Source organism: Taurulus bubalis (assembly GCF_910589615.1).
Source record: "Taurulus bubalis genome assembly, chromosome: 13".
NCBI lineage: Eukaryota > Metazoa > Chordata > Actinopteri > Perciformes > Cottidae > Taurulus > Taurulus bubalis.
Window position 1 is genome coordinate 20,317,562 of NC_136601.1, and position 19,134 is coordinate 20,336,695.

The following is a 19,134-nucleotide window of genomic DNA, read 5'->3' on the forward strand; positions in this document are numbered from 1 at the left end:
TGCAGTCTTATTTTTTATTTGAAAGCTTGTGTAACACTGGGATCACCAACACAATGTGAAACAGGACGCTGATGGCGAAACCAACAGCGATCCAAGTCCCCTAAAAACACAAACGGCAAATAAAAATAAAAAAAGTCACATCCCTCCGTCTATTTTATCATTTTTTGAACATACATCATCTTGTAGAAAAAGGTTTGCTATTGAAACAGCATTAAGACCGTATAAAGTAAATACAAACTGAGAATGGGATCGTAACGGGTCACTTTTACAGAAGGTGCTGCAGGTTTGGCGATGACGTGATCGGCGTGAGGGTCGACAGATGAGACTTGTTCTAATTGAACCCGTCGAGTGAAATGAATGAGGATAACGGATCATGGATGATGTCCTGTTGGCCAAACCATGAATCTGTGGAACAACTTTCAAAGTGCGTACATTTAGTTGTGTCCGACTATGTGTTCTCAAAGAAGAGGCTACGCGTTCATGCTCGTGGCGGATTGACATGTCGTGAGGCCAATAGGCTCAGCGGTCTGAGGTTAATGAGAGGAAGCAGCGCTGTTTGAAGATACCCATAATGCTCTGCTTTAGCACCTCCTTTCACTACAGCTGACAAGGCACAGCTGAACACAGATTAATAGAAGAAAAATAAGAGAAAAAAACAAACAAAAGTCAATCACATATTAAGAAGCTGAGTGAAATGTTGCTTGTTTTCATCCTGGATCAGTTCTTGGTCCACCTGGGTTCAGGTCTGGGTTCAGGTCTGGGTTCAGGTCTCAGGTCTCAGGTAGAAAACGGGGTGAAGCTGCTACTGCTGTGCTTTCTTGGCCAGAGCCTCGGCCTCCTGCAGAGAGAGAGGAGGAGAAGAGGGAGAGAGCGCTATATTAAAATGGAGGATAATGGTTTATCTATCTACTGCCACGGCACACAGGAAAACCCCCTTGTTTCTATGGTAACTGGCACACCTCCCTGCAGCTCCGGTGGCGGCACAGAGGAGGCACCAGTGTGCAGGAGAGAGAAGAGGAGAAGAGGCCTGCTTGAGTGGAAGGATATCAGGAACAGATGTATTATGTAATATGTGTGTGTTTTTCTGCAAAGACGCCACACCGTGAGGGTAAATATATAATTTAGGCTCATAAGCCGGCGTGACAGGAAACATGGCGCAGGAATGCAGTGCAAAGAAGGCACAAGATATCAGCGCGTTCATTGGCTTATACCTTGGAGCCGGGAGGAGCGGTCAGACCCAGGAACGCATACACGGCGTTGTCTTCTCTGGCATCGAAGAAGGCCTCATAGTTCTGAGAAAAAGAGGAGGAGGCTTTAGATGCAGATTGATCAACTCCAACCTGAGGAATGATAATGTGAAACAGAGATTGGATCAGCGCCCGAGGGCGACAATCCGAATTAGTCGTCGTCAGTGGTGGTGGTATTTGTCCAGGGAAGGGCCCATCTGATAGGAGGGCATTGTGTTTGTAACACACAAGCAAACACATTCACCCGGTTTACTGTCGGGTTGCCTACAGTCTCTCATTCTTGATCCCTCGCTCCTTCTCGTTTCTTTGTTTTCACTCCTTTTTCTTTTGCTCCCACACACACAAACAGATTTTTGTAAAGAGGCCGTACAGCTGCGGGTATCCTGTGAAATGCTGTTGTCTTTGTTTGTGACATTCAATCCAGCCTGTCCCGCTTTTGCGGCTTCACTTGCAGCCGTCCGTTAGCGGCACAGCATGACTGAAGGCTAAAGGGCCCTGTGGGAGCAAACTAGCATCTGCTAACACCGGAGACACAGCGGTTAGTTCTATAAATGTCATCTTCAAGTAATAGTTTGACATTTTGAGAAAACCGCTTATTGATTTTCTCCCGAGAGGTAGAGGAGGTGATCAATACCAGTGGTGTTCGTTAAATACGAGGTGACAGTTTGTGCTCGACCCCTGGCTCTGACCAAAGGGAAAGAAATCTGCTTAAATAACACTTCATATCATGTTTGAAGTGTTATTTCAACACTCAAAGTGACTTATTTTGTTTGCAGTATATCAAGGGGTTATGTGCATGTACTGTATCTTGTCACTTTTTTACTTACTGATATAGTTTGGGCTTTTGTCAGATTTGGTTACTTTTGTACAGAGCCATGCTAGCTGTTTCCCTCCATTTCCAGTCATTATGCTAAGCTAAGCTAAGCTCAGTAGCTCCACCTTCACATTCAATGGATAGATATAATTGTGATATTGATCTTTGGCTGTTTATAGATTATAAAGTTCAGCATTTGCCAAAATGCAGAAGTTTTCCTTTAAATACTGTCAGGACATCATTAGTGTATGGTCGATCAATTCAAAATCATGAATTTGATACTATTTAAAATGTAAAGCAGCAAATGTGTTTTGCCACTTGGACAATCTCTCATTGACACATCATCACCTTATAGTTAACGTGTTTGTTTCCGTTTGACTAAATCTAGCAGATATCGAGCAACAATATGCTGATTCTGTCCACCTGTTAAATCCAGCACCCGTTCTCCTTTTAGCTCGTTTACGTCTCCTCCTACGGCCCTTCAGCTGCTAACTACTCCACGATGTTCTACAGCTAGTCACTAATTTTGTCGGTCTAGTCTAGTTTTTGCTGAAATAAAAGACACAGATGAGAGCCGTGAGAGTGAAAGGCCTTAAAAACTAAACAATGAGCCGAGTGATAATTCTCAGTGATGGGATGAGCTGAGTGTGTGTGACCCATCATAGTGGTACTGTATCAGGTGGCAATAATTCACGTGGCTCACCCCGCAATATTTGCTGTCGTTGAATATCTGTGGGGGCAGTGGGTTCCCCGTGGTCGGCCTGGACTCCTCGGGAACGTTCTCCCTCATCCACTTCCTGTTGTCCTCGTTGGCCGCGATGTCGCACTCCTCGAATGCGATCTTATTGGCCGCCAGGAAGCCCATCACATCCTGCTGCTGCTTCTTAATCTGCGTGCGGGGGTAGATGAGAGGAAGTAGTCAGTTTGGACGCGTGTTAACTTTCAGCCTCGTGAGGAAACATAAGGGCCTCGGTTCACCATGCTGCCGTCAGTCTGCTGCACGGATGAGGACACTTCTCGTCTGCCGCGAGACATCACACCACAGAGATCTCTGGCCGCTCTGTTACTAAGTTACCACGCGTTCGCTGACAAGCAAGTGAAGCCGTGCAACGAGAGCATTGAAGAGGGTGAAATCGGGCGAGGCTGAGCAGGGATGGATTGTGTCTCATCTGCCAGGAAGCAACTCCCAAGACTGGACTCCTGTCGTCCTCCGCACTTTATCCTTTCAAACGGAGCCGTTTCAAAAGCATTTGTGACACTTTGTTTACTTTTTTAATTTGACAAATTGTCAAAGCCTGTCATTTTTATACAATAAAGCGAGCATGTTTCCCCCCACACAGGAAGACAGTGTTGGCAGTCCACACACGGGAGATGCTGTCTGTCTCACTATCTGGGATGGAGATGTGATTGTTTTTGAACGGCTCCTCGTTCTCGCAAAAAACGCCGTTCTGTCGCACGGCACCGCGCTTAACACCTGTCACATTTATGACTCTTCTAAAAATAGTCCGCCCTGCTCTATGCAAAACCACAAGCTTGTCATCTAAGTGGAAGCAGATAACCAGCAGGAAGTAGAAATGCATCAAGAACGACACCCTGTGGGATCTCGCCTCTTCCAAAGTGCACTGGCAACAGGGCTCGCTGTTCTGTCACGCACAGCGAGGTGATAAAGAAGCTACAGACAGGGTAGACATGTGTGGTTCCTGCTTCTGCCTCCATCTATACGGATGTGTGTGTGTGTGTGTGTGTGCGTGTGTGTGGTTTCAGTATATGAAATTGTGGCCCAATGAGGGCTCAGTGGGTGTGTGTGAGAGGGAAGATGGCCCTACAAGGCCGGACGGAAACCAGAGCTCCTCTGGGACTCGAGAGGAGGTAACTGGTCAAACACGAGCCAAATAAGGCCTGCTGCAAGGAGACACACACATCCAGCCTCAGCTGCACACACACACACACACACACACACAATCAAATTCATGCCTTTCAGACGAGACAGGTGGATTTTTGTTGTTGTCTTTCAGCCATCTGCTGAAACAACACGGAGGCCTGGAAATGAGGGCGCTGACAATGCCGGCGGATTAGCCGCCGTGCAGTCTGAAGCAAACGGCAGTTGCACTCCCGAGGCCAAAGTCCTAAAGACCAGCTCTTTGCCCACCTTCCCCCGCAGAAACCAGCGCGGGAAGAAGCAACAGAGTGGAACGCCATGAGCTCGGACTCTCTGTCAATCCTCCGTCTGATGAGTGGTTTCTCCTTTTTGTATTGTACACATTAGTTAACGGAGTAAAAACTAACTGAGCTGAGCACAAGGATCCACTTTCTCCTCTTTTCTCCTTTTCCCTTGGTGAACTCTGGCCATTACCCAAGAAGCCTGCATTGTGATGATGCCAAGTGAAATTAATTTGTAGGGCAGACTGGCCTCATGCCATCTGGCCCCAACTCTAATTGCTCAGTGAGAGTTCCCAGCGTTGCCCCTTTTGGTCATTAGTGGAGCTCCTGGTGACTTAAAATGGAGGAAAACAAGCGGACCCTGCCTTTGGGTGCACTAATAAACAACTGCTCTTATCCTGTTGCCCTATCATTCCTTATCTGTCTCTCTGAAATTACAAAGGATTACTACTCATGAAGCAGACAAGAGAGTGAGCCGCCGTCAGACCTGCAGACAATCAACAGGCAGAGTTTGGATTTCCCTAATGTCTACTTTCTGTCACAATGCCGAAATAGCTAGCCCTGGCATGCAAATATAAACTGCCATTGACCCAACAAAATGCACAAGCAGTTGAGACGTTGTCTCTGGGTAGTTTGTTTTGTCTAGACGTGGATGTAGGCAGTAACTCTTCTGTGTTTTTAGCCGATAGCACCGTGACTCTGTCACTAGTCAGTCGCTTTGTTCCAGACTGAAATATCTAAAAAATGTATGCATAGATTGTAATGGAATAAAGAGCAGAGATGCATGGTCCACAGAGGATGAATCCTACTGGGTTTAGTGTCTGCCATAAGGCTGACAAAAATATGGTATAATATATATTTGTGAAATATATCAAATTTTATTTAATAAAAACATTGGATGGGTTACACTAAAATTGTGTACAGGCATTCATGGTCCCCAGAGGAGAAATCCTGATAACATCGGTGATCCCCCGACTTTCTCTTCAGTCCCACCTGTAGGTCAAAGTTCTCACTCATATCTCTACATTTGCTGTACACGATGGAACCGTCATAACTTTGGCGATCCCCAGACTACTCGTCTAGCGCAGGTTTTAATTTGTCCAATATTTGGTTTATGACCAAATACCTCAAACTAATCCCCATGAGCCTCAGCTGGATTTTGCGTTTGCAGCCATGAGCAATACGCCTGCCATGACATAGTCACATCATGCTAAAGAAGCATGGCTAGCAGCGAACTGTACCCAGCACGCCGTTCGGCGGTGTTACAGTTAATAGTGTCCCCTCTCAATGCATGATGATGGGGAATCAGCGGTCAGACATACATGCAAACAGACTCTTTACATTTGAGTTAAGATTGGCAAATGTTAGCATACTAAACTAAGATGACTAGCATGTACTTCACTAAATATCAGCACGCAGCTCTTGGAGACGGTAGACTCCAATGCCAGAAGGTAAATTGTCACTTTAGTACTCCAATACAGGAACTGCAGAAAAACAACAACTTGCTTCATGCACACGGATAATAATTGTAATCAGCACTGACTTCACTTCACCTATGTGTCATATTTCCTAAGTCCACACCCAGGGAAGAAGTGCAGCAATAATTAGGTGACTCAGTGTGTCCACAAAAGTCTGAGATGAGCAGAGCTGCATTTGGGAACTATTGAAAATAAGAAGTAATATTGGCCTATAATACATGTTGAGGAAACACATAGATCTATTGTTGCATGGATCATTATTTTGTCTGTTTAAATACTCAGAGAAGCAATAAAACACAGATCTTTATTGAAGAAGAGGTCATCTGCTAAATATGCTCTTTGGTTTACATTCCACATCATCATCATCATCATCATCATCATCATCATCATCATGCGAGAGTTGCGTCAGGGCCATAAGATCAAATCCGATCGATCCGATCCAGAGCTAATCAATCCCTGAAAAATAAAAGGCAGGACTCTGGCATTAGCAGCAGCCAGACAAAGCCAGACATTGATTGGAGGCCCTGTATCTAAAAACACAGGCTTGGATCAATGCGGTGGAAACTGATTCAATCAGTTGCATCAAGTCGGGGTACCGGGTCACTTTGTGTGCAGTGCACTCGCATGTAAAGGAAAAGATTGGTGGTTGTCAAGCATTTTTCCCAGAGAACGACCGAATGACGTTTCTAGAGGCTTGTTTGAACGCAGAACGATTGGACGCTCAGTGGAATTTCGGCAGCAACAGTAGCTTCCAACCAATCTTGAGCTCAGTCAGCATTACGACATCGTTGCAAAAAGAGCCCGGCGCTGCTGCTCTTGGCTGGGTTCCCCCGCTCGCTGCAGCCCGAAGGTGGAACGACAGCCAAAAGGCAAGAAAATAACCTTTTTACGCAGGCAGGCGAACTCATTGTAGCGGCCGCCCAACTCGAGCCTGACCTTCAGGCCTTAATGTCAAACCTACAGCGGAAGGAGAGCAGTGGAGGAGAAGTGTTGGACGTGAATAATGCCGTACCGACGCTTGGTGCCTTTTATAGAGGCAATGAGGAAATTGCATAATAGTGTGGCTGCCGTGCAAGAAGGGAAATGGGGCAGTAAACTGTGTGGCTGTCTAATGTTTTTGGCTCTGTCCACAGTTGCAGTTGGTGCTCTTGCACTCTAGATTATAAGCACCGCTGCAGGTGTGAATTTACATGTGAGAATTTACACGTGAGAATGCTAAAAGGATATACGACTAGTTTGTTATCCAAATGTAGCCTCGCTGTGAACAAAAGGAGCAGGTCAAACGAGAACAAGCGGGACTATATCCTTTCAAATATACTGCATGCACAAAGATCCCAACAATGTATTTATTCCTCAATGTTTTTCGCGGCGTAGATCAGCATGAGGTCGTGGGTGCGGAGGATGAGTTCATCTTTAGCGGAGCCGCTGACGGGAACAATAGAAGTCTCTCTGGGGAACTCGCAGCGTCGCTGTTCAGGTGACTCAAACGTGCCGCTTCTCAATACTGGGCGGGAGGACGATGACGTCAGTTTGCAGGGACAACGCCTTCCACAAGGGACCAGCAGTAGCCAATGGACACACACATAAAACCATTCATTCAGATGGGCCATGCCGCCTAAGTTCTTCATTGTCTGTCGTTTCCATAACGCACTCTATTGCCGATCTGACCTTTGAGGTCGTTGAGTCCACCAGACCTTAAAGAACCGAGGTTCTGCAGGCGTTTACCGGCCTCGACGCCACACAGAACACTCCATGTAGAACTTGTGGCAGTTATAAAGATCAGATTCTGCATGGAAACCCATTTGCATTCATTTCTATAAATATGCACCGACATGGAACAGAACTTAATGTCTGAAGGAAATACATCCGTCTGAATAATGCTGACTGATGTAGCGCTGAGTCTGATACATCCCTCTGGCTGATTTTACAGCCTCTCTCTCTCTCTCTGACCTGCAATCGTTTCCTCAGTGGAGCAAAAGCTTTAAACTTAGCTTTTTCTTTTTCCTTTTTTAAAAATACTCCTACCTGTCTCTCCGTTTTGGCTGCGGCTCCACTCGCATCACTAGACCTCCGTGATTCATGCAGCAGCAGACACGGCCGGATGGAGGAATGCAATCACATTGTTTTGTAGTTACTGATGCAATATAAGTGACCACAGTTTGTTCACTGAGCGGCTCTTCTCTGGTCTGACTGTCTCTTTTTCACTGGACTGCCTTTGTGTTGCATTAAAAGGCAGACATTGCAACATCAATACCGTCTAAATCAGACATGGAGTAGGTCCGATTAACTCCGTAATGTCTAAATGAATCCAGGGAAATTGGTTACCAAAGCAAAGGCGGTGAAGATAAAAGCAGACATAATGTGTTTATGGCCCTTTGCTTCTGTCAGCAACACTGCTGTTGTCCTTCCAACTCAAACAGGAGATGTAGACTGGAGACAAAGAGCCTGCGCACCGTTTAAGAGGACATAAGCTCGCCCACTCGTTCAAGCAGACTCTACTAAAGACAGATCAATGAGAGGTAATGCATCTTTCCCCAGACAGGCTGCAGCACAGCGACATCATCACCGGCTCTGAACTCAGGCCGCTCCGGCTTTACAGGAAGCTGCTGTCCTGTCAGACTGTAAGGAGGAAAGGAGGCAAATGTGTGTGTGTGTGTGTGTGTGTGTGTGTGTGTGTGTGTGTGTGTGTGTGTGTGTGTGTGTGTGTGTGTGTGTGTGTGTGTGTGAGAAGTGTGGAGACTTGCTGCTCAATGAGCAGAAATCATCCTAAATGTGCCACGGGACTTTAATTGAAGTCACTTTGGTTATATCTGCACCATCTCCATCCCAATACACTGTGACACGCCTTTTAGTGACATTCTAGACTGTGGCACGCACCAAGTGGTTCACCAAATCAAGAACTCCAATAATTCCCCAACAGAGCACAAGTGTTCCTGGGCTGCAGCTGCACGTCGACAAAAGAGGCCCCGGAGAATTGCATCACCGGCATTGCTCTCCACTGTGGAGCAAACGGGCAAGAATGAGGCTGGTGGTCCTCTGGGCTGCAGGACAGTGAAGGCAACACTCAAGACCCCCCCCACATGTATGGATTTATTGTATTTATTCATCTGTTTTTCACACCTTTTCCGGTTTGTCAGCCTGGTTTCCGCTGCACAAACACAGACACGGAACTGTGAAGTCAGGAAACCCTGACACAAACCACAGGTGCTGAGCTCAGTGAGCAGCCTTTACAACTTTCTCTCTGGCTCCTACAGCGTGTGAGAAGTTAAAGAGGGGAGGGGGAGAGAGAGAGAGAGAGAGAGAGAGAGAGAGAGACTGACTCCATATGCGTCCAAAGTCTCGAGGAGGCTAGAGCAGCGTGTTTATTCATGAGTCAGCATGTTTATTGTGGATGACAGATGGATGGACATCAGTTGGTGAGTTCAATACAAGTTCAGTTTTTGTATTGTCTAACAATGCGCTGGATGCTGCAAACGAATCCAGCTAAAACATCACATGCACATACAAAATAAAACATTTTTAAACATGCACTTTTTTTTTTTTCATCACTTACCGAAGTGGACCCGGAGGACGTTGCTATGTAGACTTTGACCACCATGGTAAATCCCTGCTGCTGCTCCTGACACGAGTCCGGTACGCGGCGGTGTGTCGGCCTGCTCCTCGCAGACTCTCCTGCAGGTCTGGATCGCTCGGCAGCGGGACAAGAAACAACAACGGCGAACTCCCCCTCTCTCGCGCGCTCTCTCTCTCTCTTCTCTCCGGCTGAAACGCTGTGTGTCGGTCGAAGGCAGCGCAGACTATCTGCGCAAATGCTCCTGCTCTCGGCTCTGGATGGAGGTTTTACATTCCTCCTCCGCCTCTCTCTCTCTCTGCCTCCCCCGCCCGCCCTCTCTCTCTCTCTCTCTCTCTCTCTTTCTCTCTCTCTCTCTCTCTCTCTCTCTCTCTCTCTCTCTCAGCACACACACACACACGGTGTCAGGGTTCACGCGCGCGCAGATGGGGCTATGGGGCCCATTATGATGGCAGAGACACCGGGGTGATATTGTCTGAATATTTCAGCATCGACCCCATTGTCTGCAAGCCAGCAGTTCGATACCCGCCCCTCATGTAACAGTGCAACACGTGCACCGTTGCAGGTGCTCCTCTGTAATTGTGGCATTGGGCATTGAACGTTAGAGGAATTAAAACTAATGAAAACAAATAAAAATGTAACTCCGCTGTGATTTTGAATGTGTTTGTGCACCGAGCAGCTCGGGCCTCGTCCTTTTCACGGTCCCGAGCAGCCGCCTCATTAGGCGGGCTTTGTGGCCCCCTGCAGGCGTCTGGAGCAGGCGACGCGAGGCTCCTCTGAAATGAATTTAAGGAAAGCCGACTGACAAACAACAACAACCAAAAAAAATCAAGTCGAGAAGAAGTGGGCGCCATATTGGACTCCAAACACGGAGAGTCTCCCCGGCTTTTCAGACGAGCCAAGCGGGGATGAATGGCTTCACACTGGGGGACGCGGGGGCACGTCGCCGGCCCGCCGCGGGGGCCCGCCATAGCACGGCGCGTGCGGGGCTCTTCTCACTGTAACGCGCTCGTGCGAGAGGGGGGCAACATGTCCTCCTCCGGCGCAGAGCCCCCTTTTCCTCTCGCAGGCGTCCTCCCCGGCCGTCCCCGCAGAAGGGAAGGAGCCATTCGCGCAGATCCTCAGAACATCACCGGCTCCAAAATTCCAAGTGTTCTGCAGCCCCGAATGGCGTCACCTGATTGGCCGAGAGCCCATCAATCACGCCGTTAGCCGCACCCCTCCCCCCATTCAACCACTCGCCTCTCTGTTCCAGTGTGTTTACTACACTGCCGAGCATAAGGGAGACGCTCGTCTTCACATGCACTGAACCCACTGAGAAAAACAGTTTTTAGTTGTATTGGTCAGAACACCTCCACGAGCTCAACATGCCCAAAAGAAAGGTACGTATTCTGAAGGATCCAAATAGTTTGGAGAGGGGTATCGGGTGTATATGCATTGCAAACGATTGTGAAGACATCCCTCTGAGACATTACTTAATTATAACATGATGTATAACCGTTATATATCGCTGGTAAATTGTTGCCTATTTTCTAGATATAATGTACATTTTTTATCCGTTAAAATTTATATTTTCCCGCTCGGCCACGGCCTTTAAATCGCGTTTTCTTGCACCCGCCGCTGTCCTTTGGGGAGTCAGAAGTCTCTCTCGGTCTCCATGCAGTTAAAGCACAAGCAAGCAGCCATGCTTTGCAGCTCTTGTCCACCTTCGTCGCCGACCTAACCGAGAACAAGCGCTCCGCGTATCGCGATTTCGACACCAAACCGGCGAAAAGTGGCCCCAAAAAAAGCTCCAGTGCCCCTACTTTGCATTTTGGCCGCGAAAACAAGCACTCGCCGTCGCGTTTCGATAAAAATGTATATTTTCTCTCTTTGTTCATAGTCCCGAATGGCTGCGGTGGCGCGCCTCTGCCGCCCGGTGGCGCGCGTGAGCAGGCGGCAGGGCCCTCCCCCTTCTCAGAGACTCCCGCGCCAGCTTTCAAATCTGAGCTTCATGCATTGAATGAGAGAAATAGATGGGGGAGTGGAAGGGGAAAACGGGGCCTGGGCCCTCAGAATTTGGCCCCAGAGGCCCGCACGGCTGAGCCCGCTCAGCCGGCTACCGAACCCATGACCCGCCACGCCGTTCCTGGGCCGTGAGCCTTTAAAATGACCTGTATGTGACACAAAAAATAGTTTTGCCGCGATAGCAAAAAGTTTTTTCAGCAGGTCTATAATTATTCCTAATATGCGCCTGAAGCATTTAACGACAGTTTCTTGTCGCTATAAACACCATTTAGACTCTTTGCAGCACTATTCTGCCCCCCCACCCCGGTTTGACTTGTTGTGTTTGTGTTTTTCAGACAGCAGTAACAGATGGAGGAGAACGGGAGGAGGTGAGAGGGGTGCACGTTTAGAAACACCACATACATGGGATTAAATGGGAATTGTCATCAGAATGTGGGGGAATTATCAACAAAATGGGGGGGGGAAAGAACTATTGTTGAATTCTAATGTGTGTTTCCTGAATGTAGCCCAAATCCAAATAAAAGCCCTGTGATAACACTTTCTGTTCCGTTTCAGCCCAAGAGGAGATCAGCTCGGTTATCATCGGTAAGAAGACACGCACAGAAACTCAGCCAAGTCCTTTACATCTACACGCTCAGTCAAAAACAACATGGAAATCGTGGTAGAACGCTTAAAAGTAGTCACACTCGTGTATTACCAATTAAATAAAGCAATATTTTCCCTTTTTAGAGAAGAACAGATATAGAAACAGGTTTTTGTTTTCTGAAATACTTCAATTTGATTCCTCGCAATACCATACTTCAAAACATGTCATTTTTTACATTATTAAACTCAATAATTAGTTGTAGTTATTCAAGTCTTGCATTACATTGTAATTAAGTCGTCAGCAGCATCCTAAAGACACTATTATGTCTTATTTGAATAAAACGTGAGGTATTTGGTATTTAAAAAGTTTAGGGCTGCTACAATACATATGAAATACCAATAGTGGGCATAATAGAGTGCTTCAGAATTATTACCTTTTTAGTATGTTAATATTGTATAATTACTCTAATTATTATTTGTTATAAACACTCAGACAATGTCTGTGTGAAAATAGTCTCCTTGTTGGGAACATTCAGAGTTCGATTCACCGTCTTATCGAACTTATCTAGTATCGCCACACTAGTGAAGAAAGCAGCAGTCCGTTCGTAGCTGTTTCTCAATCTCTTCTTCTTTCCTCTCCCCACCACAGAGACCGAACCCACCCAAGCCGGAACCAAAGGCCAAGAAGGCATTAAAGGTAAGAGACGCCCCGATAACCCCGATTCTGACTCAGAGCGTGTGACCGTCCAGTCGGCTAACAGCCTGTCTTGTGGCGCCCGCAGAAAGAAAAGGCCGTGAACGACAAGAAGGAGGACAAGAAGACCAAGAAGGCGAAGGAGAACGCAGAGGCCGAGGCCAACGAGGAAAACCACTCTGAGAATGGAGAGGCCAAGACCAACGAGGTGGGTGGACTCACGGGGAAGGACTTGGACGACTTGGAGCGGATTGAAGTGTTGACCTTGACCTCTGTGCTCTGTCCCACAGGTGGAGGAAGCCCCCGAGGAGGCCAAGGAGGAGGCCAAGTCCGAGTAGCACCACTGCCCAAGCTTCCTCCTCTACGACCCCCCTCCTGAACCCCAGCCAACCAGCCAGCCCCCCTCCAAGTCTCTCACATGGTTTCCCTCCAAGGCGTATTGTTAACAGAGGAATATTTTTATCAATGATTTTATAAGTATCCGTACAGATTTTTAGCACAAAAAGCAAAGCTGATTATGCAGTGGTCATATCAAGTGTCTGCAAGCAAGATGAACACACTAAAATCTTTTTTAAATGGCATTTCATGATTGTTGAAGGCTTGTTTGGTGTAGAAAAGTGCGTCCCCCGCCGGATGGCTATGTCGTGAGTTGTGTACTCCTGTGTTTTTCCTCCTCGCTCCCCATCTTCCCCCACCTCCCCTCTTCTTCTTCCTCCACAGATTAGACCTTCCTCCCCCACCCTACAGTTCAGCCTTTATCCATGTTATATTAACGGTTCAGCCATGTTAATGTGGGTGGTTACTTTAGACCTCTAAATGTGCAGTGAGTTCTTTTGCTTCTGTCTCTTTGTTTTGTTTTTTAAGTTTAGTTTCTCTTTTTTTTTTCTCTTCATTGAATTCGTGTTTTAAAAAAAAAAAAAAAAGCGTGTTGTCCATAAGAAAGAGGAAGACGAACATGTGAAACATTCCGGGAACAGCGATTGCCTCCGACCCGTCTCCGAGACGACCCTGCGTGTGACACAGCTCCCGCTCCATCCACGCTGTCACGTCAGCTTTTCTAAACACACTGGTTTTTTTAAACAATCAAATTTGGAAACCCTCTCTGACAAATTGCAGGTGTCTGGTCCCTCTCTTATGTTCTGAAATTCTCTTAATAAAAACAAGTCCTGGGAATTTTCCTCGATATCATGTGTCCTGAGTTTGTTTCTTGAAGAGAGAGAGAGAGAGAGAGAGAGAGAGCGATGAAAGCTGGGAGTCTCCACTTAAACACCACAGTGATTGAAAGTTTAAAAAAAGTGATTTGCAAGCATGCATTGACAGCTGGGGGCCACTTTAGTATCGGCTCGGGGTGCCCAGCCTTTTAACTGCAGTGTAAGCAAATGCAACAACCTGGTAATGAACCTGCACTCAACCTGCTTGTAATGCGTCCTCCATAATAAATCACACGTGAGAGCTCTTCGCTGTTCGTCTGTACGGAGAGTGATGTGAACTCAGACCTTTAGCGCACCTTTTGCATTGATTCTTTAAAGGCAGAAAACGAGATTCAGACAGCCGCTGTGACCAAGGGACTAAATCAAACGTGCCTGTGTAATGCAACCGGAGACCACCTCCAACCGTTCCTCTCAGGCTGCTGCAGCGGGACATGGTTTTGTTGATCCTCCAAACTCAACTAGCAGGCGGCTGCTTGATGGCAGAGGAGTCGAACCATCAGGATGGATCCCACAGATCCACGGGACGGTCAGGGCAGCAAAAGGTCAGCCACAGTTGGGACTGTGGCCAAGACTTTCTGATAAGGAGTGTGTGTGTTTGTGTGTGTGTGTCCTCCATTCTCCCTCCCTAAAGAGTGACTCACCCTTTCTTCTGAATCGTTGAAGTAAAAGACTTCACAAAAGACTGAAGGCCCCAGTTGAAGCCTGCAGCCTTCAGAGGACAGAAGGGAAGTTACAGTAGAGGCTTCCACCCACTGAAGGAGCAGACGGCGTCTTTATTCCCCCTTTAGGCATCCCACGTTCTGATTTAACTCTGCGTGAACTCGAGCACGAGTGCTGTGACCCACATTCACCTCAACCTTCACACACAATAGCACGGATTTGTTCGGCAGAAGGCGGCGTGCATCAGTTCGTGTTAGGGGTCTGACAGCAGGGATGAGTAGATGCATGTAGTCTATGAAGCAAACAGGAGGAATGGGGTCTACTTCTTCTCAGCTATGTGTGTGTCTGCACTTGCCTCCAGCATTGGCAGTGTGTGAATCACATGTGAATGTTTTCTGAGGCCCAAACTTCACTTGACGTGCTTTAAAATATGCAGGTTTACATGTTTTTTTTTAATCATATTGTGCTATTTTTGATTCCCTCTATAAAACATAAATAACAAATAATATTAGATTCTGGCTGCAGCAGCCCTGTCTGCTTGTGACTATGACCAGCACCTGTGGGTGCTCTTCTACCTATGAATCACTGCCGGCATTCTCCACACAACACGAGGCTCTGTTGGGTTTCTTCCGCTACTCGGTGCAGCGGCCTGCAGCCCCTCTGACCTGCATTGTCATGGCCGAGCGACGGGCTCCATTTTGTCGATATTTTTGTTGTGTGTGTGCGGAGCGCTGTGGCGCCGTGCCGCCGCTAGATGGCGGCATTGCCTCACGTTGGCTCCTGTAAACAAACACGCAGGCGCTTCTTTTGATTCATCTCACATTTTACCACCAGATACATTAAAAGTGTCATTATTATCCCCCCGGGGGCCACTTTACATGGGATCAATTAATAATAGGAGACAGATCACAGGCTTCATCATGAAAAGGCTCTTCATACCCCTCCAGGCCTTTACAATAAAGAACATAATATTTATTTGAAATGACTATTTCTTTCACATCTCCCCTTAGACTTTATTTGAATCCTCTGTCAGCATCATCTGTTTGATGTAACCTGTACTCAACCAGACGGTTCAATAAGAGCTCTATTGAAACCAAAGGACATATATTATTGATCAGACAGAAACTTTCTTCGGTGGTCTTTCTTCTTCCATCCCCGCGGCCCTTGTGCTTTCTCCTCCTCTCCCGCGCCTCCATTGATCCTGTCTGCTGTGATCAGGCATCTGACTCGTTACAGGGCTTTGATGCCGAGATACAAACAGACGTATACGCCTCCGCTTCCCGAGGCTTTCTGACACCAACGAGCTAATTACTCTAATATTGTTTTATCTCTCATGCACGCTTGCTGTCTGAACTGAGCTCAACGGTCTCTCTGACCATCTGCCTGCCTGCCTGCCTGCCTGCGCATCATCCTCTTCTCTTTTCTCTCTCTCTCCCTGTCTAGGGAGTTCTGCCCCCAAAGCTTTGCGCAGTGTGCACGCTCATTCTGTCCTGTCTAACTCCCCGACGGCGTGATGATATATGGACTAAAATAGCCCATCTTTCCTTTTTTTAAACACGCGCGTATCCTACTCTGTCATCCCACGCATCCTCTGTCTCCTCCCCGCATCCTCTCATCCATTCATATCCCACATCTCTCCAGTCAGGGGTCTGGCACGCAGGGTGGGGGTGAATGAGTGTGTGGGGCGACCGTGCGTGTCGGTTTGCACGCGCACACCCTCCCATGTGCGTCGTGTAGTACGAAGACGTGTGTGTGTGTGTGTGTGTGTGTGTGTGTGTGTGTGCGTAAAAGGCGAGGATGACCTTTATACGGGGAATTGATTTAGATGATGTCCTGTCGTCTCCAGGGATACCGGCTGTGTGAATGTGGAAGGGCGTTTGTTTTTGTGTGTGGGAAGAGCGTCACACTTGGGACAATACTCACACGTATATGCAGGGACTCAAAGTCGCCAACAGGTACACGTTCACGTGTTTGTTAAAAAGTCCTCCCTCCTCCACAGACCGGACCTCAGTGACGCTTGAAAATGAACAGATGTTCAGTGGCAAGGTTCTCGCATCCGCCACTCGGAGAGGATGTTGTTTGTCTGGCTGTCTTAAACTGTTTGTGTTGTTCGACTTGTTTATCTGCGAGGCTGGCTGCGCCCTACGGGGGTGGGATGTGAGAGAGCGAGTGAATGGGAAGAGGCAGGGTGAGAGGGAGAGGAGGAGAAAGTACCGGGAGGTGAGGAGGGAGGAGGGAGGGAGGCAGGGGAGAAGAGCTGGATGCAGATGGGGATCTATTCTCTCTACGCACGCAGAAAAGATGGAAATGAGTGGGCGTCTGTGACGTCAATCAGTGTACACACACACACACACACACACACACACACACACACACACACACACACACACACACACACACACACACACACACACACACACACACAGTGAAACATTCCCCTCTTCCTCCAGTCCCATGCTAATACATGCTTCACTGCAAATAGCAGTGACACACACACACACACACACACACACACACACACACACACACACACACACACACACACACACACACACACGCACACACACGCACACACACGCAGATCTGAGTTTCATCTCTGACCCAGCTGGTGATGTCAGACTCTGGTTTCTGTCATTCATAACAACAACTTAATATCTATGTCCAAGGAAGAATGAGCGACCAGAGAATTACGATCTTAAAAGTGTTAAAAAAAAAAGGAAAGGTAATATCATGGAGCATCATTCATAAAGTTAAAGGCCCAAGAGTGTGTGCATCCATTATAGTGGATGATTCATGTCTCTATTAATTCATTTAATGTATCCATTCAGAATATAGTTTTAAATCTCTCTAAAAAAGGATGTACTCAGATGTACTCAGATATTTTGCTTTACTCATAAAGTACCACTGGAACAGTGTTAAAATACTATACCATGAGAAGTAAACATGCTTAAAAATAAACAGACAAACACGTATTTGATCAGCAAAACTGACTTGCAGTCTAATAAGTATTGTTCTGCACTACACAATTATAATACATGTACATGTGCGCATGCAAATCTGCCTTTGTGTCCGCCTGGTTGATCTCTTGTTATGTAAACTCGCGTCACGTGGACAGCCATACGATCCATTATGCAGCGCTTAGTCTGCAGAGTGAACAAAGTAAAGTCTCAGTGACCCCCGGGCTCCGCGGGCGGATGTTGACACCAAAGAGAGAAGCGGACATCAGGAGGCACAGCCCGCATCACTGCGCAATGTTTTGGATTATTATGGGATATTTTTTTAAACACATCCACGTGTGCCTTCCAAATGTTGCAGTTAAGGATGATTTATGTGTGTGTGTGTGTGTGTGTGTGTGTGTGTGTGTGTGTGTGTGTGTGTGTGTGTGTGTGTGTGTGTGTGTGTGTGTGCGTGTGTGCGTCTAATTCTGATCAGGGAGGATTGGAGGTGTGTGAGTGCGGTGGCATTATAAGTAAAGATGCAACAGCCGCTTGCCTTTGCCAACTGTTCTATTTCTTTGAGTTAAAATGCTTTTCCGATCCAGGTTTTTATCCCCTTTACCCTCATGGAAGAGGACTTCCATGAGTCATAGCAGTCAAGGAAGCAGGTGGGTGGGAGGCGCACAGGGGAGGAGGAGGAGAAAGGTGGAGGACGTGGGTGGTGCGGGTTAAGGAGGGTGAAGAGGCGGTTGTAGTGAATGAGAAAAAAAGAAGAAGAAGGAAAAAAGAGAGATGAATGGTGAATACTACGGCTCCATTATATTACCTGCGTGGCTCTCGTCGGTCGCTGAGCGATAAATCCAGTCTGCACAGGAGCGTAAACCCTCATAAATGATTGTGGTTTCTATTATATTATAAGTGCTTTATAATAGCTGCGTCCATCTTGGCATTCAATAAATTACTGTCTTGTATAAGACTTGAAAAGTGTGGCTGGTAATGGACAGTGAATTAATGTGGACACCCTTAGAGACAAGTCTCTGAACGTCATGATTTGTGTTCCTTTATACTGCAGAGGCTGCGTGCTTTTTCCTCCTTTTTTCATTTTATGGGGGGGCAGATGTGTGGGTGATGTTCTCTTTCTGTTGGGGGCCATTAGCACAATGTGTGTGCATGTGCTCGTACATGTGTGCTCCTGCTCTCTGTAGCATCACTGCTGCCGTCACTGCAGCCACCTCGCAGTGACTCCCCTGTGACTGAAGGCCTGACAACCTCCCACGCTCTCCCCATAAACTCCCCTGCTCCTCTCTCCTCGCTTTATCTATAACCCTCGCTCTGTGTCCGTTGTTTTATGTCTCCCCCTCGACTCTCCATCCATCCATCCATCTCTCTCTCTCTCCCTCTCCATCTTTCTTTCATTTCACCCACCTCTTTTCTCTCTCCATTAGTTTTTTCTCTCTCACCCCCTCATTTCTGTGTGTGGGTCTTCCCTGTCTTCCGTCATGCTCTCCGCCCACCGCGCTGCCCGTCTCTGTCTCTATGGAAACCCCCGAGTGGACAAGCGTGTCTCGGAGGTCTGCGAGACGCTGATACGGACTACATTAGATCACACGCTCTCCTCCTCTCCCTGCGAGCCACATGCTTCCACGCACATAAGCAAGCCTGCAGTGAGTGTAAATAGATGATGTGTGACTGTGCCAAGTATACCCGCCATCAAACCCCCGTCTGCGGAAAGAGACACCGCCGTCCCGCCTTGTGTCCATGACTTATCAGT

General features: G+C 47.3%; 2 protein-coding genes across 2 annotated transcripts; one reads left to right on the top strand and one right to left on the bottom strand.

Moving 5' to 3' along the window:
- Positions 1-9,542, bottom strand: sh3bgrl (SH3 domain binding glutamate-rich protein like). Its single transcript, XM_079228979.1, has 4 exons — positions 9,253-9,542; positions 2,765-2,950; positions 1,212-1,292; positions 1-838 (listed from the first exon to the last, which is right to left on the bottom strand). Exons 1-4 carry the CDS (start codon positions 9,295-9,297, stop codon positions 803-805), a joined length of 348 nt encoding a protein of 115 aa, XP_079085105.1. The 5' UTR covers positions 9,298-9,542; the 3' UTR covers positions 1-802.
- Positions 9,543-10,495: 953 nt separating this feature from the next.
- hmgn6 (high mobility group nucleosome binding domain 6) lies at positions 10,496-13,739 on the top strand. The gene is made up of 6 exons (XM_079228324.1): positions 10,496-10,652; positions 11,613-11,645; positions 11,833-11,862; positions 12,512-12,559; positions 12,645-12,764; positions 12,847-13,739. The coding sequence occupies exons 1-6, from the start codon at positions 10,638-10,640 to the stop codon at positions 12,892-12,894; spliced, it is 294 nt and encodes a 97-aa protein (XP_079084450.1). The 5' UTR covers positions 10,496-10,637; the 3' UTR covers positions 12,895-13,739.
- Positions 13,740-19,134: the final 5,395 nt, after the last annotated feature.

Bases quoted from the DNA above. Each gene is read 5' to 3' on its own strand.
- sh3bgrl (XM_079228979.1), bottom strand. From the start codon at position 9,297: ATGGTGGTCAAAGTCTACATAGCAACGTCCTCCGGGTCCACTTCG. The intron at 2,951-9,252 runs GTAAGTGATGAA...CCCCGCACGCAG, and splicing joins CGTCCTCCGGGTCCACTTCG to ATTAAGAAGCAGCAGCAGGA. The intron at 839-1,211 runs GTATAAGCCAAT...CTCTCTCTGCAG, and splicing joins CCGCTCCTCCCGGCTCCAAG to GAGGCCGAGGCTCTGGCCAA.
- hmgn6 (XM_079228324.1), top strand. The intron at 12,560-12,644 runs GTAAGAGACGCC...TGGCGCCCGCAG, and splicing joins AGGCCAAGAAGGCATTAAAG to AAAGAAAAGGCCGTGAACGA. The intron at 12,765-12,846 runs GTGGGTGGACTC...TCTGTCCCACAG, and splicing joins GAGAGGCCAAGACCAACGAG to GTGGAGGAAGCCCCCGAGGA.